The sequence below is a fragment of the Aricia agestis genome, chromosome 14 (assembly GCF_905147365.1).
Source record: "Aricia agestis chromosome 14, ilAriAges1.1, whole genome shotgun sequence".
Classification (NCBI taxonomy): Eukaryota; Metazoa; Arthropoda; class Insecta; order Lepidoptera; family Lycaenidae; genus Aricia; species Aricia agestis.
This window is the reverse complement of record NC_056419.1, coordinates 10,332,758-10,353,628: the sequence shown is the minus strand read 5'-3', so window position 1 is coordinate 10,353,628 and position 20,871 is coordinate 10,332,758. Positions and strand designations below refer to the sequence as shown.

Sequence of the window (20,871 nt, the reverse complement as noted above, 5' to 3'; positions counted from 1 at the left end):
CGTTTATCTGTGTGATAAGCCTCGCTTTTAAATCGGCTGCAATTAAGAGGGAAAAAATCACAACCGTTTGCTTAGATCACCGATATCCATGACCGAGTTAGAATCGCCATTCGCTAGCCATTATTGCCGCTTCGAAAGCAATTGTGTTCATTGGCGGCTGTCAAAAGTTCAAAACTATTGGCTCGCTAATTGACTTCCAGTTGGGACGTTAATGGGGTTAAGTGGACAGTGGAGTTAACTCGTAAGTGGAGCAACGCACTACAGTAACTCGCGTGCATCGGGCATTATACAGTACGCGTTGACAACTGTGTTGCATTGGATCATGTTATGTAATGAGTAATGACTAATGTGCAAAAGTGGCGGCTTTTTAAAAACAGCAATATTTGCTTTTGTAACGTATCTTTTCACACCATTTATCAGTTAAAGAGTTAATACTTTTATGGTTATCCTTGTATTTATACGTGGGAGAGCCATGCTTCGGCACGAATGGGCCGGCTCGACCGGAGAAATACCACGTTCTCACAAAACACCGGCGTGAAACAGCGCTTGCGCTGTGTTTCGCCGAGTGAGTGAGTTTACCGGAGGCCCAATCCCCTATTCCCTACCCTACCCTATTCCCTTCCCTTCCCATCCCTACCCTTCCCTATTCCCTCTTAAAAGGCCGGCAACGCACCTGCAGCTCTTCTGATGCTGCGAGTGTCCATGGGCGACTGAAGTTGCTTTCCATCAGGTGACCCGTTTGCTCGTTTGCCCCCTTATCTCATAAAAAAAAATTGTACAATTGCAAACATAATTTAGGAATTTTTTTACGTTATAGTTGAATTTTATCTTCCTTTTTTATTTTACCACTTTGTGCACTCGTAAAAGTGTCATTTCAATCATTATTTAAGAGTCAAACAGAATGAAAAGATATTGCTTCTGAATTTGATCTTATTTTATCAAAAAGTATCGCAATAGTGGCTCAACATTGGTAAATGTGATCGAAGGTTATCGGTTTGCCTGGTTCACAACATTCGACAAGCGAAATATTTTTATTATTAATAGCTATTTGATAACGATACAACTTCGAAGTTAAATTGTAACGAGAATAAATAGGTCCGTCACGTGATGATTGTTGCGATATGAAATGGCGTCAGATGATATTGTTTGATCACTAGTTACAAATACTTATACTTATTAAGATTTATGTTACTTATTAGATAAATAAATACAAGAAATAGAGTGTCGTTAGTATATAGATAGCATGGAATTAATACAAGCCAACAATGTTTTTAATGGGAACTTAATTTGTCCATTAAACCGTGGCGTGGAATTCAAGAATATTTCCATGAATTCTGAATTATTATTGTTCTAAGAAAATATAGAGGTAAATGACAAACCTTTTAGACACCTATTAAAGCAACAAAGTCTTTAAGTTTACTGTCAGTGACGACCAGTTTAACTCAGATGAGACTGAACACACTGTAAATATCCACAATAACATGAAAATGTTTTAATAAGTACAAATATGCAGTCATTATGCATATTTACAAAAGCATTATACATTAGAGCTAAAGCGAGACTTCACGTAATGAATGCCTTTGCAGTTACAAAGAGGGTCCGTTCTCTATATACACTCTTTGCATAAACCACGAGGGTCTGTATACTGAGAAAATTACAGGACGGACGAATAATATGTTAGGATTGATATAGTGTATACTGTATAGTGTATAGCCTTAAAAAGATGAAATAGAACTTCAAGTTTTACAAAGACAAAGAAACGACTTGAAAACCGACGCCACTCGCAGGAAAAGAAATAAAAGAAATGGGACTAAAATAGCAGTCGCTAATTATAAAGTTTCAATTGTTGGCACAGTTGGCATTTAGCGATGTTTAACTAACCGTCTTTTTATTCTCACAGATTCTAAAGTAGATTCTTTTCCACGAAGTCGTGAATACTTGAATATGCATAATTCGAGTCCGTTACCTCAGAAGGGAACGTTAATATTCATGTCTGGACCGAGGACGAACGAGACGGTATCACGAATTCCTCACCCAACCTTCTAAACTTTGCCTGTTCGGGGAAAAAATTGTAAAGCGCGAGTCACGCGCGGCTTCGATCACGGATAGAACGAGAAAATGTTTGTCACGAGAAACGTTGTTGTTCGATCGTTAAAATATACGCCCAGTGCCCACACGCAACATTGTCATCAACTTTTTTTGATGTCGGATAAATTACTTCGAAGTTCGTGAACTCTAAATGATTGGAGCACTAGACGATTCTGCTCATGTAGATAAACATTTTGGTATTAACAGTAAAGATCTCATTTAAACGAACGTATTTTTATGACAGTGGTTTTAGTCAACAATGGTTTTAGTCAACAAATAGGTACAAATGATTATTATTATTTCAATTTATATCTAATGTATAAATAGGTCACAACTAACAGCACGGAAATTATAACTTGAAATGATTAAATAATTAGATAGAAATATTAAAACGGTTAGTAAAGTTATCACAAGAATTAACGGCAACATTAATAATACATAATATTATTATATTTCATACAAACTACTTACGTTTATGGACCAAGAGCCTGCGATAGCCTTTCTCCGTTTCGTAAAGCTGAAAGTTTACCTGTTTGTGGCCTTTACTTCGGTACGAACGACCAGCAACTATGGAGTTTCGGTCGCGGTTATTTTAGGAGGTATCTACTATCTACTTCTGGTGGTCTACCTGACCTTCCAGAAAGAGTAAAGCTCAATTTCATTGCTCATATTATTCGTGGTAAGTGAAGGAATATCGTCTTCCATTGCCAGACATTTTTGACAGTTGCTTACCATTGCTAGACACCCTCAAAGTTTAATACTTTAAAGTTAAAGGGTGTCTGGCAGCTGTCAAAAATGTCCGGCACTGGAAGACGAGATTCCTCCACTTACTGCGAAGAATATAAGCTATGAAATTGAGCTTTACTCTTTCTGGAAGGTCAGGTAGACCTTTAGTAGAAGAATATAAGCTATGAAATTGAGCTTTACTCTTTCTGGAAGGTCAGGTAGATCTTCAGAACTGGGTACCTCTTAAAATAACGGCGACCGAAACTTCATAGTTGCTGGTCGTTCTTACCTCTGTAAAGGCCACAAACCAGTAAACTTTCAGGTTTACGAAACGGAGGAAGGTGTCTGACCATTGCAGGCTCTTACTCTATTATGACTGTGTTAAAATAGTTTGCGAAACAAACATTAAATAGCGTTTGGCATGAAGTGACAAAACATGCGTCGTATCATAAAACACGATAGGTATTTCATTCGGAAGTTTATTTCTGCTCGTTGTCGTCATACATATTGGCGAGCACGTAACTCATAAATAACAAAAGATAAAACATATAAATGAAACCGTCGCCGCCGCCAATCAATTGTGCTCCAGCGAGAGGAATGTTGCACAAATAAAGCACGTGGTTGTGTGCACAAATTGTTCCGCTCCGTTTACTCTGTTGCTAGGCGGATGTGTGGACACGTGATGGTTTCTGAACCGGCTCCAAGATGGCCGCCGCACGCCATTCGCTTTCCCACGTCGCACGCCATGCTGCATGCTTTATTCTCGTTCCTTTTGTGTTGCATCGTCGTTGTTTACTTTTTTTGCATTAATTTCGTCGTGCACGTACTACCGAGGCTAATTCCTCGGCAACTGTAGCTCGTTAACCTAAATTAGAGGTTCACTAGAGATATCGGCTTTTATCTCTACGCCCTATTGTCAGATTATTTTATCGTGCGTCACAACTCACAGCTCACATCTGTAAATATGTAAACTGCCTTGGATAGTTGGTGTTTATGAGTTTTCTGTAGAAGGATGTTTGCTTCTCGTTAGCACTGAACTTATATATTATATAAGTACATATCATTTATTTGTACAGTAATTAAGTCGTGATCAACTCTAAAAATACTCTACGCGATTACATCCTAATTTATTGGAGTTTCGTGATTGAAATAAAGTTTTACAACATGAAATAATAGATATCCCTCAACGTACGAATCGTACGGTAAACTTTAAATAGCCAATTCAAGTTGAGGTACAATTTATTTATACGGATTCACAGTTTAACCTCATTGCGAACTTACGTCAAGGATTAAAAGTGAGCATTCGAATCGGCTCGCAATAAAAATCACGCTTTCAAGTCACTATATTGAATTCATTGTAAGGATGTGTGTCATGGTTGCGCGGCGTGTGTACTGAGTGTTTAAGTGCCCCCTCATACATATTCAGTGACGCTGGACATGGCTGGACGGTGCTCCTCGCCCGCCATTGGCCCGCAAAACTCGCAGAATACTAAACAATCGTCTCTGCAAGATCTGCATAGAAATGGTCTTCGGATTCGGTTTCCTGTATCGCAATTGCGAACTTCGCTGCAGGAAATCGTTCAGACTATAATATTTTGTCAGGTGCCATATTTGCACTTTGAGCTATGAGAAGTTGGATACAAAAAAATAATTGCGTTCTATACATATTACAATCATTATGTTTGCACCGAACCTACGTACCAACTATAATAATATAAGATAAAATTTTCCATCTACAATACATGATACATTATAATATGTATTCTAAACCTCGTAGGTATGGAACAGAAATATACGCTCAAAAGGTTACAAAATAACTCCGTTACAAAAGCCTCTCAGGCATTTTTGTGCAAATAATGTGTACAAAGAAATAGCTCTATCGAAACGGGGAACGAAAACATTCGAAGTATTGGAATACGAATTCCTCCGACGAGTTCAGTGTAATACGTTATTTAATAAAATACTATAGCGGGACATGCGAAGGTTTTATCCGTATTATGTTGTTTGTGTGACCCAGTTAGCGACAAGTTGATAAGAATTATCAACATTCACGTAATGCTAACGCGAATTCATATTGATATGATGCCGGAGGAAATATGACTTCGAAAAGTAATGTTAGTTTCGAAAGAGAAGCTACAATAGACAGTAGAGTTAATAATGATAATTTTGATTTAAGTACATTCGGCACTAACCTTAAATTTATCATCCAAGTCACTCGAGTGGAAGCTCTCACAAAAATTACAGTACCCTGTACAATAGACTCACATAATGTTACGAATGAATCTACCAACAGCTATAATAATTGTCGATATACTTATAAGTGGAACTGGAATCTATTACTACTAAATTCAATTTATGATCAAAATAAACAATTATTGATCAAAATAAATTGTTGTTCGCATTAAAGACACAAATCACTTGCGTGCTAAAGATATGTTTAGTGGAAAGGTTGTTGTACCATCTAAGTAAGCAATAAAAACACTGACGAGTTATTGATGCAAATTCTTGCATTTTACATGACTCGAATAATATTAATAATAAACATGATTCAGATATTTATATATGGTTATATGTAAATTGTGTCCATGTAGCCTTCCGTTAGAGCTGTTATCAATAAATTGTTGCTAATGGTGTAATCTGTATTAAATTAAAAAAATATGTCAGATAAATTCTGCGGCATACAAACACTACGGTCTGGTGCTCAAGGTGACCTTCGTCGACGATCACTTAGAACGCCACGCCGCGCCGTGCAAATTGTGAGAGAATTCACAATATCGAGTGCTAAATAATTTAACACGCCGACGAAGTGCACAATAACATCCAATGTTTTTGTAAATGTCCGCAAATAACCCAAGAAAAGGAGCACGTGTTGCACACACCGCCATTTTGTAGTATAAATAGCAATATGGCGTCGTGCCGTTGATTGGCGAAAGTACTTCGTAATTATGAGCGGGCGGCGGAAGGCGTGCAGAACGAAATGCGAAAATCTATGGCAGGCTCAGTACACGCAATGCTCGCTTTGATTTATTTTGCTCCCCGGTCTCCTGTTTCCAGCCGGGCGATTGTTCTGTTTTATGCGCTCCGAACTCCAATTTTGTTATTGTTCTCGATGGTGCAGTAATAAACCTGCGAAGGAGTATCGTTGACCTTTATTGCCTCTATACCTCCCACGTAACCATTATTATTTCATTGCTATTTGAAGTACTATAAATGTTTTTACCGTCATTTGCTAATCTATAGTAAGTAACTTGCTTAGTGGAAAACAGTCATCAATGAATTTACTTTAAAGACGAAAGGTTTGTTTCGACGATGAAATAAAATGTTAAAACTTCGGTTAAGAGCTCACCTGACTCTAAAAATCAAACATCGTCCTTCTCTCTTCACACTCACGCCCGTCTTTCATATGCCAGGTGAAAAAGGACGGAATTATCGCCGAGTTAGTTTTACTTGAATAAAAGACGAACTATAATGATTACGAAAAAAGTGTTTTGAGCAAATTTAGGTTTTATCAATACCTTTTTAGATATTAAAAAATATTAAAGAAAAGACAGCAAACTTCGAAGATCCAAGCAAAAATGTGTCTAAAACAAGGTTTTTTGTAAAAAAGAAACTATCGAGCATTTTTTGAGTAATCGTGTTTTCGTCTTGAGCATTTAATCTTTATGAACTGAAGTTACTTGTGTCCAAAAATCAGTTTTCTAGACCTTACAGATTTTGAGATCTAGGTTAAAGTATGTAGTCAAGTTAGGGTCATATGGGCTCCCTTTAATATACTTACCTACTTAACTAAAATGTTATAAAGAATATTTGTCTGTTTCGCAGACATCGAAGACATGTTACAGAGACGTTACATAAATATTTGAATAACAAATGTTGTTTTTTTAAAACAGTCAGATTTGATATTCTGATATTTGAATATAATTACGCTATCTTAGCACTCCGTGTTGTATATGATTGAAATTCTAATGTGCGATTGACGCAAATCATTGTAATTCAGTCAACAGAGGCTGTGATGATACTGGAAAATTTCTTCTACCTTGATCTATTTACATTATATCGATATCGTATGTATTTGCGGCAAAAACATCTTTAGTATGTGGTATATTGTTTTAAATTGTTACTACATGGATAAAATATTTATATTAACTTAAACAAATTTCTCATTTACCTATTTCTCATTTCTACATACATACTTTTTGTATTATTTCAAATGTTAAATATCTAGATTTTCTTGATTTCAATGTGTAATTATTTCAGTAAAGTTTTTCTTTTCAGTTGGCGGTGGTTAATATTATGTAAAAGGTTAAAACATGCTGATAAGTTTTCGAATACATTAATTAGAATTCATGGCCACCGTGTTATCGTTGCACGTGAAATAATGCGACACATGTGGTCTTATTTACTGCCTATTTGCAAACGGGTATGTTGGCCTCGTTTAAGATAATTTCATGCTGATATTTACATGCATGTGGACGTAAATGTCACTCACATTTGCTGTTTTTATTAATGAAATACTTTTTATAGCCTTCGGTTGTTTCTGCGAAAGTAAATTATGCAGATAGTAAGTAGGTACGTACATAAATTTATTTACAAACCCTCAACAGCAATGAAGCTTCGCAAACGAGCTAACACTGTAAGCTCTAACAATAGCTTCCCGTTTAATTGAAACAAATGAAGACGAAATGAATACGCGCATCATCTGCTGTCGCTTCTTAACTAGTAATTAATGACCAAACGGAGGGTTAAATCGATAAATATTCTTTCATTACTTTTATCTATGAGTCAGAGTGTAGTGACGTAATGCGCCATGTTGATTTAATTTCAACAGACTTAAGACCGGGGACGTATGCCAATTCGTTTGACCTCATTCGTGAACGCTAGCTCGGCGTAAACTCATATTGGGTTTATGAAAACATTACTATTTTTAGTCCGTATCTGCACCAGACCACCACTGGATAATTTGTCTGTTTTACAGCTGGAGCGTGTGCCAAGCGAAGCGGTTTTCGATAGCTACTTATCATCTCCAGCTGAATTTACGATAAACACAATGTGACGACTGATAGGTACAAACTACGAGAGTATGTGGATCGTGTATCTATTATGTATATGAATCGATGCGAGAACTGATCCCTGTACCTATTCCATCTCATTCGAATACGCTTTGAAATATTCCATATTATGCTCTCGAAGCAAGAACACACAGTTCTCAAGCAGAATATTTTAACAGACTGCCGAGGTTTAAGTTTCTGACTCCTCGTTGCGAACTTGTTTTTTGTTTTATGAAAGTCGATTTAACTTTTGTAAGAATTCTATTCTTTTTAATTATGGTAACTTTTTTATTTCATTAAGTTTGGAACTCCTCCACTTGTGAGTTGTAAACTTTGTCTTGACATTAAACATTCTTTATGTTTCTTGAAGTAAAATATAAACACTAATGTTTTTGTGAGTATTCTATATTATACAATTCGGCGTCCCTTATAACAAAGGTGGTACTTTTTATGGCATTAGTAAAATTATTTTCGTAATGACTTCTGCATTCGTCATTGCCAAGATGGATAACAATGTTTTTAAATAAGTTAAGTTAGAACGTGAGCATATGTGTCACGATATCCATTAATATTGTTAATCCCACAAATTGTAACATTACTAACAACGTGCCTGGCTAAACTGCTTATTCATTACCGGATTAACGTCTACTTAAATAATGTCTCGTTGTTATTCTTTCATCTGTATTAGCGTGTGTGGTTTTACTTGTAGCTATTTTCACTAATCACACATATTTTAATCTTGTTGGATTATTCATCAAATGCTCTCTACTTTTTTTAAATATACTCCTCGTCATCCAAAAAGTATTATTAATAAATTAAACAAAGTCTACAAAGTAATAATTACCATTTTATAAAGAATCCCAAAATATTTTTTACTCTCTTGGGTGTGTTCTTTGTTCAGTATTCACCTCGATCGATTTCATTATGTAATGTTGTTTCCAACTTACTCGTTGTTTCAGCGTATATTTTCTACACACATTCCAAATGGGATTTGAGCCTTTTGTTGCTCCAACATTGTTCTTCGGATAGTTAGGGAATTAATAACAAAGTTGCTTTACATTGCCATAAAATAATTTGTTCTAAGATTGGATATGCAACGTGTAATAAAAGTGTAACTGGGCCAAACTGAGGTAAAAAAAACAAACAAAAAGAGCTATGTATTCCAAAACTTTTACCTTGTTGCCTAAAGTTTACAAACTTTTGAATACTCTTTAACCACGCAATCCTCGTTATAAATAATGATTATCTCAAAACCAAATCGAATAACTCCTACTTATATAAAGCACTTTCTATCTCGAATTTCCGATCTGTATTTATGGCTATATCATAAGTATTACTCATCGATTTAATATCGTTTAGAGTACATTCCACGGGTCTCGATTACGCTCAAGAATGGAGGTTTAAACGGGTTATATATAGCTTCCCACTTGAGACGAAGAAGAAATTAGTCCACCCACAGGTTTATCGGGCAATGCTCGCCGCGGGCTGCCCATTTCTCGCAGGACCGGTTCCGAGCGGTCGGTCTGCATACCGAACAAGAAAGGCGCCCGCGCCACCACAAGGGAAAATGGCAGCCCTTTTTTTGCCCGCAGGTAGATTGTTGTTCGTTATAAATTATCTGATAGAGGATATTTTACATTCTCAGTAAGGATATGATCTCATTCAAATTCATTTGTTTTACGTGCCTGGTACGAATAAGGGTTTTGATGAGCGTCTAGAAATAAAATGTGGTTTGGTTAAATAGTGATCTTCCTGACTATTCTTTGTCGTAGAAAGTAAAAAATGAAGTGTCGGAAAGTTTACCAACAAAGAGTAATCATTAAAAGTCAAGAATAATAAAATGAGGATTGTTTGCTTGAAATTATTCACCTGACTCAAGAAGCTGATTCTAAATTCATAGTTGAATGTTGGCTCACCGGTTTGTATCCACCTGCTTTTGTAGTCTGTCTAGTGCTTGATTTGGTAATAGAACTTGTTTAATACTACCCACACAGGTTATAATCGGCCGATCATCCTTGCAATCGTTTTCAACCATCTGTCTAAGACAGATGTTGTGGTTACCCCCATATCAAATTTATCGAGAACTATAAAGGCCCGTAAATTGTAAAGTAAGGTGCCATCTGCTTTATTGTAATTTTAATTCCCTACACTTCCGCTCTTAATCTAATCAATATTGTCTTGAATCGGATTTGGCTTGTTATATCAGAAGGTGAATTAGACGAATAGAAGAGGAAATTAAAAGATAAAGTAATAAACGAGGGATAGATTCTTATCTTTTAGATGTTTCTCAACTCTGTACTGTACCTCTGCATTTTACCAGGAACGAGGACAACAGGAAACTATATTTTATATTGAAATCTGAACACAATGTGGTAACATTACGATACTAGGAACCTTATCGCAAATCAGACGGATCGATAATAATTTGTTTTGATATGCAATCGATTAATTATCTACCGCTGCAGATACTGCGTATAGATAATTGTATTACTGTCGAAAAGTAGCGATTATGTGTGTCATGAAGTTTTATTAACAAGTTTTATAGCACATTACGAAAAGGATTCAAAAGTTCATCGTCGTCAAAATTATGTTGATACTTAATAAAGTGTATTTGTTCAGGTAGAGATTGTATACATTTATTTAAACATTAAGTATTGTCCTTAAAAACAAGTCGACCCTGTATGGACCTTGTTGTCTTAAATAAAACACATACGGCAGTGTGTCAACATATAATATTATGTACATAACATACGAGTTTCACATTTTAATTTAATTAAGGTTTTTGTTGTTTAATGAGCGCGATTATTTCTGGGTTGGGTCATTATTTTATTGTGGCTCACCGCAGGAGGTAGGCGGTGGAGTTATTATTAAAATTAAGGGGTTATTCCTTCATATTCTAGTGCACCATCACGATATTAGTCACTAATATGTGGTGTATGTGTTGTGGTAACATTATTGTTATGTGGTCAATAAACTGCCTATTTTTATTTCAAGTACTTAACTGTTTGCTTTTTGTTTTCTACATTATTACTTACTATGTTCATCGTTTATTGCTGACACTGATTTATGTTATTAAAAGTATTTTATAATAACGCAACAACTGATTAAACATATCATAGTGACGTTTTCTTTATTATTCAGACCAAAACAGAAAATAACTTTCCGAATTCTATCTTGTTTATAACTGTCGCAGTCATCTGGTTCAATCTGCGATTCGATTGAATGACTAGCGCATTCATTGAATGTCACCATTCAATTAAATGACTCGGCCGAACGTTGATTGAACAATCGTCACTCAACGTCCAACTAGTTAGGGATTTGTAATATAGCCCTTTGAAGATAGCGTCAATGGCTACTAAAAAAAAATTATAGCATCCCATTTAACGACTTCATTATATATATATACATATATGACTTATAGTCAAGACGTTAAACGTCACAGTCAACGTCTTGACGAGTTGTCCTTAAGTCATTCAATTAAATGGTGTCATTCAAAGATTCATGCGCTAGTCATTCAATCGAATCGCAGATTAAACCAGATGACTGCGACATAACTATCACCTGAATAATCTTAACCCGTATCAAAGTTATGGTCCATTTTTACAACGAGCAGCCAACGTTCTACTAGCGTTATGGGATATTGGCTATAGATGTTATCATCATTACCATCAATTAACAATTCATCACAGTGCGGGCTCGGCGTGAGAAACACGGGCAGGCCCAGAGACTAGAGTCGATACGAGGCGGAATAAAAAATAAATTGGCCAGACATACACTTCCCCCGGTTCCCCGCTCGAAATAGACCAGTCGTGCAGCGTGCTCGTATCAAAGCCGCCTGTATATTTCACGTCAATTGACAGGTGATTATGCTAAACACCCAGACGACGAATAACATTAACGGCGTTGCATAACTTTAAAACCTGTTTCGATGAAATGTCACGAGAATCGAGATTCGCCCGAGCCATAAATTTTAACCAGATGACTGTCGCGCCTACCTCGCATTATAATTATCCCCCCGAGTCCTTCCATATGTGGACGCTAAATTGAGGTTGTGAAGTGGACTGTGGACACATATTATGGCTACGTTTCGATACCGGTCCCCGACCGGGGAAATGTTTCGCAATAACATTCATTTCGGGCTGTTGTTAATTTTTTTGTATAAAGATATTTTCCCAAGATTACATCGGAATGGCGTGATTTCGTTTCACGATAGCGATGGCATGTTTTCGAATAATATCCCAGAAATAAATTCAGAATTCGCGTTTTAATGCTAGCCATTTTACACGCGAGCGTTTTTTTTTTGCCGTACGCATGAAGGGCGTTCGCCCCCTTATTTATAGCGCAATCACGAGACCAATAGGGTGTCGGGGCTCGGGTGCGCTGGGTGACGCATGGGTTAGTGGCCGGCCAGGTGCAGGCGACAGGATGACAGCCGATGCGGGCACCCGGGCGGCAGAAATAGAAACTATGTGGTTATCTAAACACCTGCTATGCCCTTGATACGGGGAGGATACATTAATCCCGCTTTTTAAAGCTGCTACGAGGACAATGACTCCGCGTCGACTGTTCTTGATTCTATTTTTTCTAAATTGTTTATATTTACTGTTCATTACGGCTCCACGCTCTCTGTTTATACTTTTCATCGTAAAAACTTGTTCTATAAAATACGTTTCTTTAAGCAAAACTGGATCAATATAATTTTTATATATATATAGTTGATGTTGATGTAGGTATCTAAATGATTAAGCTTTTATTTTCCTAATAAAACGATTTACCTTAGTAGCGTATAATAGAAACAATACAATTAAATATTTGGTAGAAAAAAATAGTACTTAAAAAAGATAAAACCGACTTCAAAATTGTACGTAAATCGTAATTATTAAGAATTAAAATTCTCTATCTTAAAAAGTACAGAACCAATTTTGATGAAACTCGCAGTATTCCCTAAGTTGAACAATACCTAGTACAACAAAAAAAGAATCACTTAAATCGGGCTTGTAGTTCCGGAGATATGCGAACACAAACATAAAAATTAAATATACATATTATACACTTTTGAAATTTGGCACATTTGTTCAGAGTTCAGACACTGAAATAGACTAACATAATATACAAAAACTGGGCAGCTCTGGAAATATTACATATACATACGCGTCGAATTGATAACCTCCTTTTTTTAAGTCGGTTAAAAATAATTTTAAGTGGGCCACAATTCCTTCTAATAATAACAGACACGTGTTTGGAATTTGGAGGTCATTTGCTTGAGCTAATTCACGATCAATCATTCAAGACAATTGTTATTAGTCTCCGTTGGTTCAAAGTCAAACAGAGCGTAGGATTTTTGTTTGCGGTGGGGTGTTGAACATCATAATGTTATGTCTGGTCTTCAAAATACACGTCATTTAGCTTGGCTTATGTGAGTTCTACTTGGAGCTAGATAAATTAAAATTTATGAAATACTTTTATCTATGCCGTTAGCCGTAGTTTGCTTTTGAAACCAGAAAAAAATTGCATTCCAAATACAGAAAATATTTACTCAAAATAACAACAGCTCCAAAAATCTGTTGTAGACTGAATAAAACCATATAAAATGTGACAAATGTGACGCAAATAACATAACCGATCGTAAACACCTCCTCTGCGAACAAAAAACCCAACCTACCGGACAAAAATGTAACAAATAACACCGAAAATATTCCGATCGTAAAATATCTGTTACGTAGATGATAAAATAAGAAATATATTACAATAATTAGGAGCGCGAAATAAAAAAAATAAGGCTAACTTTTTAAATTATATAGATATTGCGTAAGCGACCTTTTTCTGAATGAGGAGTAATTTTCTTTGTCCACGATAACAGGTGAAGCGATTCTAAAATGGTAAAAATACCAATGAAGTACTAGAAGATTGAAATTAGGTAAAACAACAGTTGATCTCAAGTAGATAAAGGAAATTTTTAACAATCATTTGAATTTCATTTCTATTGTATTTCCAAATATAAAACAAAAATTAAGGAGATTACTTTTCTTGGAAGCATTGTCATAACCGGTTTCGCCAACATTAAAATATTCTGTGGCCAATTATTGGGCTTTTGCTTTGATGAATTCTCTTCTTTAAGCGGAAATTCGTTGTATTACTCTTCGATTTTCCTTTGCGGCTTCTGTGTCAGTTCTTTTAAATTTTACAATTTTAATAATATTTGAGTTTCGAACGTTACGTTTTATAGATATACCTTGACTTGTGTAAAACTTTTAATTCTACATTAATTGTTCTTCTCAATTTATGCTATCATAAATCATATTTTATAAAGACTTTGCGCAGTTGCTAGAATGTGAAAATTAAATTGCTAAAAAAATTGTTTTAGTTTCTGGCAACATTTTGTCTATTTCGTGAATTGTTATCGGCAGTTTGTAGTATGTGAAAGTATCGTCTATAAATAGCTGAAATAGTATTAATTGGATTTCTCTTTTTCAGGTTCACCACCGGAGCGTGAAGCCGTCGAGATTAGTAAAAAAGGTAAACTTGTTTATTTCCACCGCTATACATTATTCATCGGTCCGACACCGTTTTGAGCTGCTGTCGAATTTTAATAAGCACCGCGGCACACCGCGCAGGCTTGTTGTCGATGTAGTTATATACGATATTCAAAGTAAACTTGAAAGACTTTGGGTTCGACATTTTCGAATTCTTTTCGTTTGAGTATGGAAAAAAGGCTTATGAAGATCATTAAAAGTTTTATTACATGTTTGCTTTTGATGTGGCTTTCGATAAGATTAAAAATTGAAAGACCAAAATAAAAAATAAGACGTGTTATTTCAAAAATAATTGTAACGTATAGTAAGAAGGCTATCATGTTTTGTACCTACCATGAAATACATTTCTTAATCTGAAACCGGTTTAAAAACGAGACCAACCGCCGCTAATTTAACATTCAAATAAGACTTTGTTTGTTCACGAAGTCGTTTTGCGTATGTATGAGCCGCTCACATTTTACTCATCCACAGTTTAATAACGGAGGTCACTTCGACAAAAATAAATTTGTTATTATCATTTTGAGATCTAAATTTCAATTGGAACTCGAAGTAACGGGGTCACGTCGTTTTCGATGAATAATTTTTACATAATTCTTTGTGTATGTAAACGCTGCGAGGCGTTACTAATGTAAAACGTGCGTTACATATGTATGCGTTTCAATTGAATATCGTTACGTTCAAATACATTATGAACAGTGGAAACTGTTCTAACTTCTACTCATAAACTTCCATGAACTGCAATTTGCGTATGTAATTATTTAGTAATAGCGACTACCTAGAATACTATATCAGGAGTACGCGTTTAATTTGCATCAGATATAGAAAAATCTATGGAAATAATAATATATAGAGTAACATTTGTTAATGCGTATCTACATAGTATATGATGTCCAAAAAGACATTCTTTAGGGAAGCTAAAAATAGCAACGTACATTAGCAATTCTATCGATTAGAGAAACTAACCGGTGCGGCCTAGTTCGTATGTAAATGCAAAATATCGACCAAATTACAATGACATGTAAAATGTATGACGGGAGACTTCAGTTGTGCCGCTAACGATTAACGATCGATCCGACTCATAAATAACAAGAAAGGGAACAGTTCCAAGGAACAGGGGCCGTACCACGAAACCATTTTGAGACTCAAACAATCGTACGAATACCTCGTCCTACTCAAACGTGAGATGACGTTGTTAGAGCAGGACGCTGCATTCTCGTTCGATTGTTTAAGTCTCAAAACGGTTTCGTAGTAGGCCTACAGATACCAGCGGCGGGGATGCGTCATCACGAATCTCGTATAACGTATGAATATTCAACGCGATACGCCCCGAAACAATTTTATGGCGAGGCGAACCGGTCTATGGTTTTTTGTTCGTCGTGCGTCGAGCAATTATGCCTGTTATGGCTACGATAGTATGACCAGCTGCTTTTATATGCTTGAGTGTTGCTTCGGCGGATATGATTAATATATACCATATGATTAATTTATTGCGAGCGTTCAATATGGCGCGGGCGGTACGGCTTTACATAACTTAGCTTAAAATTTAGCTGAAGCTTACGAACAAGATTTAGATGATAGAATAATTAAAGTAAATGAAAAAGACGAATGTACAAGAAGTAAAGATACGATATGTAAAGTACGTAATGTTATTGCGTCTAAGTTTAGAAGTAATTAAACTTAAATTATTAGTAATCAATATGGAAACACTATTTTTTTGGCGGTTAATATGCAATTTTTTTATTTCCATGTATGACGCTAACTGCTTTTGACGTAAAATTGTTGTAATTATTTATAGCGATTAACATGGTGTTGAATAAATTAAACTCCATTCTTCGAGTTCTTAGTCTGAATGCTACAATACTTACGATGTATAATAAACTATTATTTATTTCTGTGGTATAACTTTGAATACTAAGAGCCTGTTTCACCACTTTCTGACAAAGTGCCGAATAGGCTATTCACAACTATTTTGACAGATTCTCCATACTTGATCTGTCAAGATAATTGGTGGATAGCCTATTCGGCACTTATCAGGAAGTGGTGAAACAAGCCCTTAGTAATGTAAATGAATCGAAGAGAATTCTAATGGTATGTGATGAAGAAATAAAAAAGTTATTTTTGCCATAATTAAAGTAATTACTAGTAACTAGGGGTTCATCTATAAAAACTAAAAATATGCTAATGGTGTACAATTTTTAGATCTAAAGAATACAAGAAATTAAAACAAAGTGATAAATAACTATGAAATATAGTAAGATTAATGAATATAATAAATATGAAATATAAAATGATATCAATAACAGAATTGGCGCCCATCATAAACCAGTCCTTTTATAAATTATTATACATTCACAAATACAAAATTCCAATCTTGTTTATAATGTTCTCATGAATAGTAAATACTGATAATTTATTGTTTCCGCATCTAAATTATTTCGTTATTATAGTATACACCAATTCCGAACTAAATTATTTTAATATCGTATAAAACTTGTTCAGCAGAATATTGTGGAGATTCTGTATCCTATTACAATTTCAACATACGAATAATAACGTTAATTTATTCAAAACACTTCATTTTCATTTTTGTTGTGGCTACCTTAATTAATTTTATAATAGTTATTTCTTATTTATGCAAAGATGGAATGAGGTTATTATTTAATATAATTCCAGTTAAGTATGTGAAATAATAAGTTTGTACCTCAGTCTTCAGTACATACATAAATTAGCAAATTTTTGTGTAGTAATGTTGGACTGTAATAAATATTTTAAATGTTTGTATCTAATAAATTGTCTTAATTATTATTCTTCAAAATTAACATGTTCAGGATTATAATTTATGGCTTGCTGAAAATTGTAATGTGTCATCATTAATTCATCAATCAAGTTTATCTTATCACCAATCACAAGAATTATTTTTAAGTCAAAAAGATGTCGACAGTGGATTGACAAAAGAATGTCCACAATAGCGTGTTCGGGGTCAGCTGAACGAGTTTTTGCCGAAGCCGGTTTAAGAAAGTCGACGGTGAAAGTGCGACCCACTAATTCCCTCGGCAAATGAATAATTTTATGTCATAAACTACCGGTCCGTATGCGTTACGTAACTGATGATTTAATAGACGTAACCGTGATTGCTGAGAATGGACTTCAATTTACTCAATAGATGTGTGAACGATTCTTCTCTATTATTTTTGTCAGAGAGGATTTATTAAAGATACAGTAAATATAGCCGATGCTTGAAACCCGTTTAATGCAAATGTAGTTTAATTAATAAAAGATGAAGATAAACATAATGTTTCCGGAAACTGGACAGTGTTGCGACAGCGACGAGAGAGCTTTTAATTGGCAGATAAAGATATTTTTGTCAACTTCAAAAATACATTTATTTATGTTTACGTAAACCGTTGACGTTCACTCCGACATCACGACTTTTTAAATGTTGTCCATTTCAACAAAATGGCTGACAGCTATAATCATCGGCTCAGACGAGGTTTATTTATGCAACGATATCAAAATACTAATTACGTTCTGATTCTATGTATTCAGGCTACGTTCTAATTCTATGTATTTAGGCCCGTATTTTGGTCAGTACTCATGATGCATCTCGGTCTCAAGACACGGTTCAGGCTATGTGATTGGTTAGCTGTCAAAATTTGGACGCGTCTTGAGACCGGGTCGTATTTTTGGTCGTGTAAAACATAATTGTTATTAATAAAAGTGGAAAAAGTGCATGAAAAGTGTATATTATTACTGTGAAACATGAATTTCCACCAAGAAGTTACGGTACATTCAATATCATATAAATCTTAACAACATTATAATATTATGTGCATATAATAACCCGGGAAAATCCAACATTATTGATCGTCATTAGATGTGTTGACTAATAGATGGTCGTTTGCGTCCACGCGTGAGTAAATTAATGGGGGATTTATCACGAAACGATCAGTCTCGATTCCCAACTCTCAATGCCATTACCTATTTCCAATGTTTATTTTGTAGCACGGTAACAGTGAATAGCAAACAATGAATAAAATATGTAGATCGATACAGAATAAATAAGTGAATACTGAATCTAGCTCAAGCGATTGGCTCGTCAGAAACTCGTTTGTTAGAATTCATTTTCGAAAACAGAGGGCTTATATTTATTGTCCCGGATTTGCAATCCAAAATCAAAATGACGGATCGGAATTGTAAAACACAAAAATGCAAAAGAACGCAACGAGCATGCACGAAGCTGTAATTTGCGTAGAAACGGGAAGTGCTTCGCTCCAAACACTCCAATCATCTGTTCCAAACGTCGAGCTCATTCCACGCTTCGACGTGTGCTGCGTTAATGGCGTACGGCACAAAGGCGATACAAAAAGTCTTTATTAATGTTGTCAGGAAGGTAAGAATCGATAGCAGTTACGATACCGTTATAATTGGCAGGCTCCCGCACTGGAAGCTCCGTGTTTATAGCATTAAGAGGATACACCAGGGGCGAGAGAAATTGAAAATAGGTATTTGAAAATGTATTGCTGTCTCACCAATCTCAAGTCTCCCACCGCAGAGCGCGATAAAGACAACACGACAAAAGTTCTAATAAAAGAACAGAAAATCTTCGATTCGTTGTCCGCTGATTCCTTCTCCAAAACTTAACCGATTTGAGTACTTTTTTCATTAAGAATTAAAGCAAGGCTTGAGCTGTGTTCCTATGTTTTATTTTTTTTGTATATTCTAGCCAGTTTTGTTTTCTGGGTGTTTGAACACAGAGGAAAATCTGGCCATTTTTTTGGGTTTTTGGACGTTCTTATCTTTTTTAATAATAAAATTATGAAAAAAAAGAAAACATAGGGACATGCTTATAGTGGCCATAGATATTCAGGAAAAAAATCATAACTCTACCGGCATTATCCAGGGAGGAAACAGGGGACAGCGTTTGTATGGAAAAACGGCGGTGTGGACTCCTCTTAATGAACCCGCATCGCGGAGTTTATCGACCCGCTGCCGGATATAAAGTCATATTATTTTAAATTCCATTTAAATTTTATCTTCGCGACTAGGCTGTTAGCCCAATTCTCGCGGCATTATTGCGAACGCTACGGTACTGTCAACGTGACGAGAATTTCTCTACATTTTATAGCAGTCGTAGAAGAAATGTCCTTTGGTTATGTTATTTGAATTTTGGTAGCATTAAATAAATATTTAGATAGAAAGAAGAATTGTAAAGGAAATGAGATATTATTTTCGGTCCAATTTTCATTGATGAGTGATACTAACACGTTTGCGTCATCAGCGTTTACGAATGTGCCAAAAAAGTTTTAACGTGTATCATTTGCCAGAAAATTGGTTGTTTGATTTCAGTAACGGGTTTATCTTTGCCAATGAAAGGAGTCATTTATTTTATACGAAGTCTCGTGTGGAATTTTTATAAGTTTCAATTCTTTTTGCGGCTGCCTCTCCTCCGCCATTATTTTAAATGCTTAAGATGACGTTCGATTTTAAATCTTGATCAGCAACACATATTTTCGTTTTATGATAATTGAGCGTAGTATTTGTTTCATCAAAATTGGTTTACATGGCTAATACTCAAGTTTCACATGCTGGCAATGCTGGCAGTGCTGGCATCGACCCCCGCAACCGGTTCGCGGAACATGCAATTTCGCATGACTTTCTATCAACGTTCATGTCGGTCGCCCTCGCTCCTACATGACTTGCCAATTATATTTTACTTCAATTTGTATATTATATAATATATTATACACTTTACGGTCTCTATTTGTATTGTATAATATGCGTAGCTCCTAATTGGCGTGTACGCGAGTTTAAAGGCTACCTCGGGGATTTTATGTAAATGGTTTAGCTTAACAAAGCAAAGTAAATTATTTTTTGTAAGAAATTCCTAAGAAGTAAAATATACATGAGTTACGCATGCACTCGTGGATAAATACTTGGGGAATTACAAGAAATGAATAACACGTACAATTCATGTTGTCTACCATGACAAATTTTATTTGCTTTTTTTTAATGTTGCTATGTTTTGTGTAACTACTAAGTGAATAGGTGCGAGAAGTCAGACAACTATTACACAAAGCATTTTTTCGAATAAAAATATTTAGCATCATGTATTTACAAAGTGCTGAATCTATCTCTGGCAACTTAGTAAATTATGTTGCCATGATATGTTTTGTTTTGAAAAGAACAATTTTTGAGAGCTTGCCAAACAAATGTGCACTTATTATTTATTTAGCTTTTTAAAATTTACGCAACCATTAAATTGTGACTAATGCAGTTATTGTGATATTAACTAAATTCTTTGGTATACGTATTCGTAAAGTTTTGTACACCCTTGTAGGTGCACAGTAAAGCCTATGCATGATGAATATACTTTTAAAAAACTATAAAATACATTTTATGTAGAATACTTGTACTACATTTTCGACATAGCCTTAATAAGTTGATATTAATAATGCTGTAGTTATGATTTATTATCT

The 20,871-nt window shown here is 35.3% G+C and overlaps 1 protein-coding gene across 5 annotated transcripts in view; it reads left to right on the top strand.

Annotated features, from left to right (window-relative positions):
* The window catches only part of LOC121733870 (lysine-specific demethylase 3A), a 200,247-nt gene that overhangs the window by 126,745 nt on the left and 52,631 nt on the right, over positions 1 to 20,871 (top strand). For all 5 annotated transcript variants that reach the window (XM_042124265.1, XM_042124264.1, XM_042124269.1 and 2 more), the window contains one exon: positions 14,337 to 14,378. In XM_042124265.1, coding sequence (XP_041980199.1) covers positions 14,337 to 14,378 — 42 coding nt within the window. The remainder of the gene's footprint in view (positions 1 to 14,336; positions 14,379 to 20,871) is intronic.